At 41.3% G+C, this 13486-nt stretch overlaps 1 protein-coding gene across 1 annotated transcript in view; it reads left to right on the top strand.

Moving 5' to 3' along the window:
• The window catches only part of LOC127635391 (transmembrane protein 108-like), a 66100-nt gene that overhangs the window by 46168 nt on the left and 6446 nt on the right, over positions 1 to 13486 (top strand). The window contains exon 4 of the mRNA XM_052115385.1: positions 13093 to 13486. This exon is cut by the window's right edge and continues 920 nt beyond it. Within this exon, the coding sequence (XP_051971345.1) occupies positions 13093 to 13486 (394 nt within the window). The remainder of the gene's footprint in view (positions 1 to 13092) is intronic.

Genomic DNA, 13486 nt, shown 5'->3' with positions numbered 1-13486 from the left:
ATATTAGCATAGAGGCCATTCAATTTATTGCAGAATTATAGATCATGATCAATGTTTCTGGTTTCTGGTTCCGGCAGACCTAACTAAAGCAGCCTAATTGTGGGTTGAAGGATAAATTAGGTGTATGCCTGGCTAAATAGACAAGTCTTTAGTCTAGACTTAAACTGAGGGAATGTGTCTGCATCTCGAAACGTGTTAGGGAGACTATTCCATAGTTTAGGAGCAAAATATGAAAAAGATCTACCTCCTTTTGTGGATTTTGATATTTTAGGAACCATTAACTGGCCAGAGGCCTTAAAACTGATCCCTGTGGCATTCCATACTTTACTTTTCTTTGGTTTGACAATTCCTCTTTTACATAGACAAAGTGGTAGTGGTCTGCTAAATAGGACCTAAACCATGCTAATGCAACTCCAGAAATTCCAACATAATTCTCTAGCCTATTCAAGAGAATGTCGTGATCTACAGTATTGTGTCGAATGCAGCACTAAGATCTAAAAGCACTAGAAATGCAGCTGCGATCAGATGATAATTTGTAACTCTGATAAGTGCAGTCTCTGTACTGTGATGAGGCCTAAATCCTTAATGAAATTGTTCATATATTATTTCTCTGTAGAAATGAACACTTTTGGGATGATAGTACCTTTTCTAGTAATTTCGACATCAACGGGAGATTTGAAATTGGTCTATAATTAGAAAGTTCTCCAGGATCAAGTTGTGGCTTCTTAATAAGCGGTGTGAAAACCATTTTAAAGTTTCTTGGGACATGTCCTAAGGATAACGAGGAGTTAATAATATTAAGAAGAGGTTTTGAAATTACAGGAAATGCCTCTTTTAAGAGCTTAAAAAGGATTGGATCTAACAAACATGTTGTGGCTTTTGATGTTTCGATTATTCGTTTTGTTCGTTTGTTCTCAAGTTGCACGTGAGGAAAATTAGGAGACACAGTTTTCTGAGGTGCCATGACAGATGATTGCATAATTCCAATTTTATTTCTGATTATTTAAATTTTATCAGTGAAGAAATTCACGAAGTCATTACTCTTGTGCTGCGACGTAATATCTGGTTCTGTTGATGCTTTATTCCTAACCAATTTAGCCACAGTACTGAATAAACACCTTGGATTGTTGTGGATATTTTCTATGATTTTACTAAAATATGCAGACCTGGCAGCTTTTAGTGCCTGTCTGTAGCTACAGACACAATCCTTCCATGCACTGCGAAATACTTCTAATTTTGTGTTCTTCCACATGCGCTCCATTTTACGAGCTGCTCTCTTGAGAGCATCAGTGTGATCATTGTACCATGGTGCAGGGCTTATTTCTTTAATCGAAGGGGGCGACATTATCAAGAGTGCTAGAGAAGACTGCATTTATATTTTTTGTTATTTCATCAAGTTCTTCTGGGCTTTGGGGTTTACTGAGTGTATGAGAAAGATCTGGAAGATTATTAGTGAAGTTAACTTTAGTGGTCTAAAGAATAGTTGTACCTGAACGATAGCGTGGTGTAGATTGAGTAACATTAGCTGATCGCAGCATACAAGAGACGAGGTAATGATCCGAGATGTCATCGCTCTGCTGCAGAATTTCTATATTATCAACATCAACTCCATATGACAGAATTAAATCTAGCGTATGATTATTTCGATGAGTTGGTTCTGATACATTTTGTCTGACTCCAAGAGAGTCGAGAATATCGATAAATGCTAATGCCAATGTATCATTTTCATTATTTGAATGTTGAAGTCACCAACAATTAAAGCTCTATCTACAGTAACTACAAGATCAGATAAAACATTTGCAAATTCACCAAGGAAATCAGAATAAGGCCCGGGTGATCTAAACACTGTAGCAAGGGTAAAAGAAGACAGTGCTTTCATTTATATCTGAAGGTGTCACATTAAGCATTATTAGTTCAAAAGACTTACATTTATATCCTGTCCTCTGAGTAACACCAAAAACTTCACTGTAAATTGTAGCAACACCTCCTCCTTGACCCTTCAGACTAGGCTCATGTTTATAACAATAACCTGGGGGAGTAGATTAATTTTAACTATGTTATGTTTAATGTGTGTGTTCATGTATTTCATGTCTTTTATTTTTAAAAGTTTAGTTCCTGTATCCCTTGTCATGTGATTTCTGTTTCCCTCCATGTTCATGTGGCTTGTTTTCATTGGTTTATTGTCTTGTTACTCATTGTCTGTTCTAGTTTGTCATTGGTTTTAGTTTATTAGACTTGTTATATTGTTTATAGTGCTGTCTGTTCATTGATTGTCTTGTTACCCATGTCTGTGTATTTAAGCCCACATGTATTGAATGTAGTTGTTAAAGTTAAGCCATGTTTATGTTTAGTTTAGTTCATGTATTGAGTTCGGGTTTTCATGCATGTAAATAAACTGCACTTGGGTTCTCCATCTTCACGTCTTCATCATTGCCAGCGCCAGCAGCCACGTTACAAACTAATATATTCATCCGGTTTAAGCCAGGTTTCAGTCAAACAGAGCGCATCCAAACTATGATCTGTAATAGTTTAATTTACAATTAGCACTTTGGTAGAAAGATACAGTATCTAATGTTTAGTAGCCCTACCTTTATAAGATGTTTATCTTTAATTTGTTTATTTTGTTCAAGTTTGACCTTCATCATTTTTCTAAAAGATTTAATGAGGGTTTTTTATTTGGTAGTTCAGGGAACAGACACAGTCTCTATGAGATATCTAGGTGATACAGTCTCTATGTGTTGTAGTTTATGTGACCTGTGTGATGTCTCAAGACATCTATGTTTGGATTAACCAGTTTGTCTGCTTCCTAACCTGGGCCCCAGTAATTCAAATACTATCATTATTTAGACTATGAGCCAAATTACTAGAGAGGAGAGTGGCACCTTCTCTGGAGGAACGGAGTCAGTCTCTATTTAGCAGGTCAGGTCTACCCCAAAAACTTTTCCAATTGTCTATAAATCTTATTCTATTCTCCAGACACCACTCAGACATCCAGCCATTCAGTGAGACTAATCTACTATAAACATCGTCACCACGATGAGCAGGGAGGGGACCAGAGCATATTACAGTGTTTGACATCGTATTTGCAAATTCACACACCTCTTTAACATTATCTTTTGTGATCTCTGACTGGTGTAGCCATATATCGTTAGTCCCAACATGAAAAACTATTTTAGAAAATCTACGTTTAGTGTTAGCCAGCACTTGTAAATTTGATTTAATGTCAGACGCTCTGGCACCCGAAATGCAATTTACAGTAGTGGATGAGCCTCTATGTCCACGTTCCTTACAATATAATCACCAATAACAAGGGTGCTTTCAACATGATTCTCAAGGGTGCATCACTGAGTGGGGAGAATTGATTGGAAACCCTAACTGGAATGGGAGAGTGGTGTCACTTTGCTGAGCGAGTATGCCGCAGAGACGTCAACCAAATGCTATGCTGCGGGGGCTCTACAGCCGGAACCAAAATGTATGTGTTGCTCTCTGTACTACTTGCATCCGAAACTGCATCTACTGGCTTCTCTTTCTCACTGAACTCCACTAGCGTTCGGATGCGTGTCTCTAACTCATTAACCTTCTCCGTCAGCCTGACTAATTCCTTACATTTATCACATGTGAATCCCTCACTGCTGATGGAAGAGGCTATTGTAAACATGTGACATGCAATGCAGGAAGAAATAACATGAGCACATGCCATGATTTACCGCAGTTGTTTATTGTTGTTGGTTGTTCCTGAGCTGCGAGGGTTTGAGATCGATGTGAATCCCTCATGCTTGTTGTTGGTTGTTCTTGATAAGCGGTGAGATCGATGTAACACAGAGGAGAAAAACGTGTGCACATGTCTATCAAAGCAATAATCAACAATCTGTGAATATCCACTTTCCATTTTATATTCTTTACTTTATTCTTCTTCTCAGTCTTTTTCACGTCCCCATCGATGTCTTCAGCTTCACAATTCTTCACTATTTTCAGCACTGTTCACTCTGTTCCATTATGGGAGTTAATAAAAGTGTGCTCTTCCTACAGGACTCTCCATAACTGTGGCCTGTTAATTTGTTTTCATTTCAGACAGCCCTCCTGTACAGCTCTGCTGTTGTTTTTGTGTGAAGAAGGAGGTCAGGTCTTTCTGTCTGTATTAGACCTGGTTAGACCTTTAATCCATCAACACAGAAAATTACTGCTTCAACTAATTACACCACTCTGGCCCAGGCATTGCACACCTGTATAAACACCCACACAAATGCACACTCATTCACTCATATTCACACAGAACTTCAATAGATCATTGGAGCAGTGTGAAATTCCCTGCTGCTTCAAACGCTCCACCATCATTCCGGTCCCTAAAAACCCTAAAATCACAGGACACAATAACTATAGACATGTTGCTCGCATGTCTGTGGTCATGAAGTCTTTTGAGAGACTGGTTTTGGCCTACCTGAAGGACATCACTGGACCCCTGCTAGACCCACTTCAGTTTGCTTACCGAGTAAATAGGTCTGTGGATGATGCTGTCAACATGGACTGCATTAAATCTTGCAACACCTCGACAGACCTGGGACTCATGCAAGGATCCTATTTGTGGACTTCAGTTCAGCCTTCAATACCATCATGCCTAATCTTCTCTCAACCAAACTGACCCAGTTGTCTGTGCCCATCCCAATCTGTCTGTGGATCAACAGCTTTCTGACAGATAGGCAGCAGCTAGTGAGACTGGGGAAATTCACATCCGGGACCCTCACTATTAGCACTGGTGCTCCTCAGGTATGCATTCTCTCTCCACTGCTCTTCTCCTTGTACATGAATGACTGCACTGCAAAGGACCCCTCTGTCAAGCTCCTGAAATTTTCAGATGACACCAAAGTCATTGGCCCCATCTGCGATGGTGACTAGTCTGCATACAGATGGGAGGTTGAAGAGCTGAGCACACTCAAAACAGTGGAGACGATAGTGGACTTCAGGAGAAATCCCCATGTACTCCACTCAACCAAACCATCCGGAACAGCACTGTGACAGCAGTGGAGTTATTCAGGTTCCTGGGCTCTACCATCTCTCAAGACACTTGACACCCACATAGACTCCATTGTGCAGAAGGCTCAGCAGAGGTTGTACTTCCTTCACCAGCTGAGGAAGTTCAATCTGCCATTTAAACCTGAAAATAACCAAAATTGTAGGGTTTTGAAAGAAAATAAAAATGAATTATGTAAAATAAAAAAGTAAGGAATGTAAGGAATTTGTGCTAAAGTTGAGATTTCCTTCCATTAAAGCACACAAGATGCTTTTTTTTTTTTTCAAATCATGCATAGATCATCAGGTTTTCACAAACTTGTGGAGACTATGCTGTTTGAAGCAAAAGGGTGACATACCAAATACAAGAAATTCTGAAATGCATGAAAATATTTTTCACTCATATTATTATTTGTATATTTGTAAAGAAAATAATGCATCAAATTAGAAAACAATGTAAAATAGAAGTATTTTCATTAGTAGCCTTTAGACTTATAGACTCCACTGTAGGTGACAATTACTTTCATAATTAAAATAGCTAAAAATGTACCTTTAAGTGTACAACAGCTTGTCAATGGGGCAGTAACCTAAAAGGCTTTAATATGTACTCTTAGGGACATTTACAGTACATACATTCCGATTGACATATAGTGGGTATAGCTTTGAGGGTACTGCCCCAGTGATAAACTGTAGTACTCTTAAGATAAAAATATTGCACATTTTTCTGACAGGGTTGAGTAAAACACACTCTCACCCATTATACACCTTGGCGCAATGCTCATCCTGCAAAGTAGCCAATTGGTGAGTTTGTCCAGGTCTGAGATGTTTTATGTGCTCTCATCCTCTTCCTCTGCCTCACTATTAGACTGTGAGTCAGAGGAGTGTGTTCGTGTGTGTGTGTGTGGTAACATAAATGTCACTAGAAAGTGAGTCAATCGTTGATAGAAGGGAGAAAACCTTGGTCAGGCCAGTGTTTTTTTGTTTGTGTGAGAACATATTTGGTCTTAAAGTCCCCTTCTAGATCTACAAAGTTGTTGATTTAGGAACATCCTACTTGGATGTCCTACTTGGCTAAATCACATTGTGCATTACATACGCATACAGTATTCATGGAAGGTGTCAATTAAGCAGTGCTATCAATCCTTGAAGACTTCTTCCTTCCAAAATCAAAATTCTGTCAGATTTGAAGTGATTTTAAAGTTTTTTGGCTTGTGATTTTCCTTTGAGATGGCCCATCTTGACTATTTTTACAGATTTTCAAAAAAACATATTATCAGAGCCCAAACCAGAGAGAACTGACAAGCAAAAGTGCAGTCAAATGAAGAAAAAACCTTAATATAAACTACAGAGTAATCTCAGATATGATGGCAGCAGACTTGCAAGCGCTTCCACGCCGTTAATATTTTTTATTTGATCATTTATAAAACATGACTTTTCTAATAGGACAGCGGTTATAATTTTTAATAAGCGCTGTGTTTACAATGGACCAGGGAGCTCATGCTCAGATGATTTTTACAGCTGCGTGCACCTTCAGATCCGTGGCGGAGACTGGCTTGTTAAATGCTCTGGGAATTTGTTGAGAATGTGCACAGAGGGGAATGAGTTTGAGAGTTTGTGTCTGATCTAAACATGCCACTTTGTAGTGAAATGAGCAATGTTTTATTTATGGGGTTGATGTTTAATTAATGTAGTGTTAGATTGGCAATGGTGGATTGAATATGAGGTTATGCATTCTTCTGATTGAAACCGAGAAAACAGGACACGGCAAATACTGTCAGAGCTTATGGACTGCAGTGGTAAATGTTGAAATCAGCATGATTTGTAGCATGGTTGTCAAATTATGTACTGTAGGTGGCTGGCAAGGGCAGGCTTGTGTTTGATATGTTAATCAATAATCTGCCTTGGCGCTCGGATCAGACGTGTCTGTTTTCTCTGTTCTCTATTTTCTCAGCAGGAATGGTTTTGATAAGTGGGAAACACTCGATTCATAAAACATTCACAAGGACCTCTTGTCACGGCTCTGGTGAATTTGTCTGTTTGTTTTATATGTTTTGTTATTTTCTCTCCCTCGTGTCTCGAGGTGCAGCGGCATGCATGTTCAGCCTTTCCATGGGAACATTGATTGTTGATGGGGGAACGCTGATTATACCACCATCGTGCCGAGCAACACCTGTTCTCCTCTAGTTAAGAAGAGACTTAAGTCCTTTGTGTTCTCTGTATCTTTGCTAGATTGTTGTTTGGTGTGAAGCAACTAACCTCACTCTCTCTGCCTAGTTGGTCCTGTCTTGTGTATTTGTTGGTTGCTCATGTGTCAAGTGTGTGGTTGCCTTCCAGTTCGCTGCGAGTCAGCTGGGTTTCCACAGAGGATACGTCATCTTTGCTTGTGTGTCGGGAGCTAGATCGCCCTACCCTGCTGGGTGTCCTTCTGCACCTCAATAAGCTTCAACGGAGGATTCCACTAATCTATTCCTGACTTCCACAATCCACACACTCGTTCTATGAACACACTCTTCATGGATTTCCCCTGGCGCTGCCACAGCATGCACCCTTCTCTATCATCTCTCCCCACTGCTGCAACCGGTGCCAGGAACCTCGACAACCACAGTGACTGTTCACATTTATTGTAAATAATTTTTTTTAACTATTCCTCTGCATTTGGGTCTGTTTGTCTCGCTATCGCTTGCTACAGAATAATCTAGCAAAGTATGGACCCAGCGGAGGAATCCACACTTTGCTCGGCCCTCTCTCAGCAGGGAGCCTTGCTGGGGCAAACAGGGCTCTGGAGATGAAGGCTTCGCAGTTCACCGAGCTCACCTCTGTCGTGCAGCAGCTCAGTCTATCTTCTGATGCTGGCCCCTCTCAGGAAGCATCCTTACCAGCTCCGGCAGTTCCCCTGGTTTCTAGACGCTTTGAAGCCCACATTCCCCTTCCAGCCCTGGTTTCAGGTGAGGCTGAATCCTGTAGTGCATCCTTTTCAAAATGTTTTCTGTTCTACACGTTACAGCCCTCTACCTTTTCATTGGATAAGATGAAGGTGGCTTGTGTAATCAAGCTCCTCGTCAGAAGGGCTGGCGAATGGGGCACTGCCATGTTGGACAACAGACATTCCTGCTGCGCTTCCTATCATACCTATTATCTCCGCTTAGTGTTTGATCACTCGGCTCAAGGTTGGGTGGTGGCGAGGGTCAGATTACGCAAATGAATTTCGTACCCTGGCTGCTTCTTGTGAGTGGAATGACCATGCCATGTGGGATACATTTCTGCATGGGCTTTCTGATGACATCCTGCATGAAATTTACTCTTTGGATTTGCCTCTGCGCATCGATGACTTCGTGGATCTGGCAATCCGAATCGATCAACGTCTGACCCTATGCCCTCATCACCGTCGATGCCGCTTCTCACCTACCCCTTCTCCTACTCAGTCTGCTTCTTCAGCCAACTCACCAGTATCACGGCCCGATACTGAGCCAATGCAAGTCAGAAGAACCCAAATCTCACGTAGGGAGAAACAGCGACGTCTCGTTAATGGACAATGTTTTCATTGTGCTTGTTCTGATCATCACTTTGCTTCCTGTTTGGTAAAAGACACCGCTTGTTAGTAGGAAAGGGGTTACTGGCAAGCGAAACACTACTGGACAAAACCCCTGGACTTCGGACACTTCTCCCAGCCCAGCTGCAGTATGGGTCTACGTGTTACATGGTTTCTGCCTTAGTTGATTAAGTAGCTGAAGGGAACTTTATAGATTTTCACTTGGCTTCTAAATGGTGGCTTCCTATGGTCCATTTGTATAAACCCATCACCGCCCACACCCTCAGTGGCACATCGCTGTCCATCATCACTCAATCCACAAAGCGGGTCAACTTCGTCTCTGGTAATCATAAGGAGCAGCTGGCCTTCTATCTGATCCAATCTCCAATGGCACTGGTAGTTTTGGGGCATCCTTGGCACACATAGACTGGTTAACCAACACTGTTCTTGCATGGATTCCTTATTGTTTGTCGCACTTTTTTGTCTTAACTTTGCTGTTTCCCCTGTCCAGTCTTGTGTTCATTGCAGGATGAAATGGTGGACTTATCCAGAATATCATTGGAATACCATGACTTGAGAACGGTGTTCAGCCGGTCCCGTGCCGTGATCCTACCTCCTCATTGCCCTTACAACTGTGTGATTGAACTGCTTCCTTGCACATTGCCTCCTCTGGGATTGATAAATTTGCTCTCGGCTCCCGAGGGAGAGGCCATGAACAGGTTTATCTATGATTCTCAGGCAGCCGGTCTCATTCCTCATTGCTGGCAGGGGCAGGGTTCTTCTTCCTGGAGAACCTTTATGAAGTTTGACATACGCAACACTTATCACCTTGTCCAGATTAGGAAGGGGAATGTGTAGAAGATGGATTTTAACACCCATAGGGGGAATTTATAATATTTGGCTATGCCTTTCGGATTGGTCAGTGTCCCCACCATCTTCCAGGTGCTCGTAAATTATGTGCTATTGTTTTGTGTTTGTCTATCTTGATGATATTCTGAACTTCTCCCAGAATATCCAGACCATGTTCAGCATATCAGAAAGGTGCTTCAGCGACTGCTAGAGAATCAGCTGTTCGTCAAGGCGGAGAAGCACAGTCGGTTCCGTTCCTGGGGTTTATCATTTCATCCGAAGGAGTGCGCATGGACCCGACTAAGGTTAGAGCCATCTTTGATTGGCCAACCCCAGATTCACACAAGGCATTACAGAGGTTTCTGGGGTTTGCTAATTTTTATCGGAGGAACTACAACCAACTTGCCACACCTCTAACGGACCTCAATTCCTCACACACTGACTTTTGTTGGTCCCCATGAGCTGAGGCCACATTTTTTTAACTAAAGGAGTGATTTTCTACCACACCCATCCTCGTATCTGCCAACCCTGCAAGTCAGTTTGTGGTGGAGTTGGGTGCGTCTGAGGTTGGTGTCAGAGCCATCCTGTCGCAGCACTCTTCCTCGGATGGAAAGATGCATCTGTGTGCCTCATTCTACAAACACACTCTTCACGGATTTCAGCATGGACACAGCACGCGCGGACACAGCACGCGCACGCTTCTCTGTCATCTATCTCCTCTGCTGCAGCCGGTGCCGGGATCCTCGACATCCACAGTGACTGTTCACATTTATAGTAAATAAATCCTTGGAACTGTTCCTCTGTATTTGTGTCTGTTTATCTCGCTATCGCTTGTTACAACCTCCCTAATAGAAGCCAGGTAGATGTCAGAAGTTGACCAATCATGAATTCTGTTGTTTCGTGTTTTCTTCATAGAAAAATGGAAATTGTAACATAGTATTTTATAAGTTAACAGCTCACATTTGGATAATCATTTTTGGATTTGGAAAATTGTTTGGGATTTAAAGTAAATTTTACATGCACAGAGACAGGAAGTATGTAGGATAATTTACATGTTAAATGTATATTACAGGTAATTCATTTAGAGTTAAAAGTTTTCTGTGTGTAGTCTTAAAATAGCATCATTCCAGATTCATGAATTTAATTTTCAATGTGTATTGCACGTTGCTATAATAAATATTGTTTAAACAACCATGACACAAGACAGCAACATCAAGAGTTCCCGTTTATTTATTAGATTACTTGCATAAAATATGCACCTTATGTGTTGCATTTTGAATAAGGTAACTTATTGTCATCTTTTGCTGAGTGTCAAACAAGAGTGAGTGATGGTTTGGTGCCTTATGCTTCAGGCTCTTGCGTGAGCTGTGTGATGTCAATGGTATGAAATGGAGAAAACCAATTTCAAGCTTTTAGGAGCCCACAAAAAATTTAATAAAAATCATGGTCACCAGAAAAAGATGTAATGCAATGTAATGAAAAACAAACAAAAAACGATTTCATCAGAATATATATTATTTATTTCGTTTTTTAAATTGATGTCAATGGGAAAATGTACTCTTTAGCATCAGAGGCTGTAGTTCCTGCATCTACCAGCAGGGGCTAATAGGGACTTGCTAACCAGCCAATTCCTGCCCCCCTTGTGTATTGCATGAAATTAATTTATGGTATGTACTGTGTGATTTGAATATTGGTAATGTATGTGTCTGCATGTGTGTGAGAGAATAGTAAAGGCTATTAGATTTACATTTTAAGCCAAGACAGAGATTAGAGTGCAGCAAGTTTTTTTTATTAATAAGTGCAGGGTTAAGTGCTCTTCTTCACAGATGGTGTTGAGAATGTCATTCCACCATCGAGGTACAGTGAAGCCGATAGTCTGGGAAAGTGATTTGGTGCCTCTTTGTAGTGGTACAAAAAGGTGCCACTCAGTGGGAACATAGCTCTGCAGGAATTATTGTAGGGAAGCTGGGACAGAGCCATTGACTGTTCTGTATGCCAGCATCAGAGCCTTGAGCCTGATATGTTCAGCTACTGACAGTCGGTTTAGAGAGACAAGGAGGAGAGTAACATGTGCTCTCTTGGGTTCATTGAAGACCAGCCATGCTGCTGCATTCTGGCCTAATTGCACATGCAGGAAGTCCAGCTAAAAGAGCATTACAGTAATCCAGTCTAGATATGTCAAGAGACTGAACAAGGAGTTGTGTGGCACGTTCAGAAAGTAAGGGACTTTTCTTTCTAATGTTGTTGAGCTGTTTTTGAGATGCGGTCAGTGAAGTTGAGCTGGTCACCCCCAAGTTTCTGATCATTTTGAATGGTGGTATTGTAGATGAACCCTCAACAGCAGGGTTGGCTGGAAAGACGAGGACCCTGGTCATCACCAGGCTGACTTCAAGGTGGTGTTCCTCCACCCAGGCCGAGATGTAAGAGCAAAGCAATTATGGCATCTGCCTAATACCAAGATGAGCACAGGATATCTATGGAGCTGACATTAAACTGACTCAGATCTCTCCATGTCCTCTTCTGATATGACATTCCTCTGTCATATGAGTCTCTCCTCTCACCGCCTTCCGTCTTCTAAGAGATTAAGCTTGGTTTCTATAGCAACTGTAATAGCAAGCTGATAAAACACTCAGATCAGTCAGGTGTCATAAAAGACCATTGTATGATTTGATGGATTTGTGCATGTTTGTTTTGAAGGTATAGATTAATGTACAGTATGTTGCTGTGGGTGCATATTATTTTACACACAAAAGGGAAAAAATAATTTAAAAAAATAGCAATGTGTGTACCCTCCTCTCTTTTCCTCTCACCTCTTCTTCTCTTATTTTGCATTTTCTCTGGTCTTGTCTTGTCTGGTCTTCTCTTCTCCTCTTGCATTTTCTTTTCTTGTCTTGTATTGTCTCATCTCTTTTCTTCCGTTCTTACCTCATCATGTCTTGTCTCGCATTTTCTCATCTCACCTCTTTCCGTCTTGTCTTCTCATCCTTTCTCTTCACATTCTGAATTTTCTCTCCTCTTGTCTTCTCATCTAAACTTGTCTTGTCTCATCTTGTCTCTTCTCCTCTCTTCTCTTTAATTTACTGTGTATTAGATTAGGTTTTGGCATGCATTTTTGTATTCGTCTATGTGTTGCCGTGTTTCTGTTTGTTTCTGTCTGGCTTGTCCTTTGCCCATGAAAAGCTGCCTTTCCTCCCGTCTCACTTCAAGGAGCGAAACAATCAGGCCTTGTGGTAGTGTCGGCTCTGTTTATTAGATTATAACTGGACTCATTAACCTGATCATTACAACTAATCAATCTCTAATCAAGCCGCCCAGCTAAAACTGTCCATTTACTGAAATCTGAAGTCTGAACAGTACTGGATTAACCACATAATGGACTAAATTAGGCTTGTTAGCTTGTTATTGTTTCCTTGGTGCAGTACGTGCACAGATAGGTGGCAAGATGCAAACTGTACATGCCTTATCATAATAAAGATATTAATTAAGAGAGAGCAGAATTTTTTTCAAGTGCACTTTATGCACACATCCATATGTCTTCCATTTAAGGTAGAAGCAGATGTATTTTTATTCTAATAGTATGTCAAAGCACAAAGAACTGGATATATGCTCTGCTCATGCAAACCATATTTGTCCGCATGTGATTCAGTATTACTCATAAATATATCAATTTTTGATACATTCCTCTCCTTGTCTTTCTCCTTTTTCAGGTGTTCTACTGATTCTGTTTGTGCCAGTTGGGCTGGTGTTCTCCGCAGAGGAACTTCACTCCAGACAAACCCCTCGGGACCTTGTCTCCACGTCGATGAGCAGCAAAGCCCTCGCCACACTCTCACCGGGACCCTCGAGTTGGCAACGGACTTCCAGCAGTGGGGAGCTACACAACCAGGCACTGGCTTATCTTGAAGCTATCCATAGAAGCTCTGTTGTCCACCCACTCCAGACACTGAAGACCACTGTATCTTCTGATGTAGTTCAGACTATTTCCACAACGGAGCGTACTACTGTAGCTGGGGCCAATGGGGCCTATTCTGTTCCAACACTTGCTTTTGGTCTCAGGGATCAGATACCATCTCAAATGCCTCTTTCAGCAGAGAGAACTGA

This window comes from Xyrauchen texanus, chromosome 42, assembly GCF_025860055.1.
Source record: "Xyrauchen texanus isolate HMW12.3.18 chromosome 42, RBS_HiC_50CHRs, whole genome shotgun sequence".
NCBI classification, from domain to species: domain Eukaryota; kingdom Metazoa; phylum Chordata; class Actinopteri; order Cypriniformes; family Catostomidae; genus Xyrauchen; species Xyrauchen texanus.
This window is presented reverse-complemented; position numbering and strand designations above follow the sequence as displayed.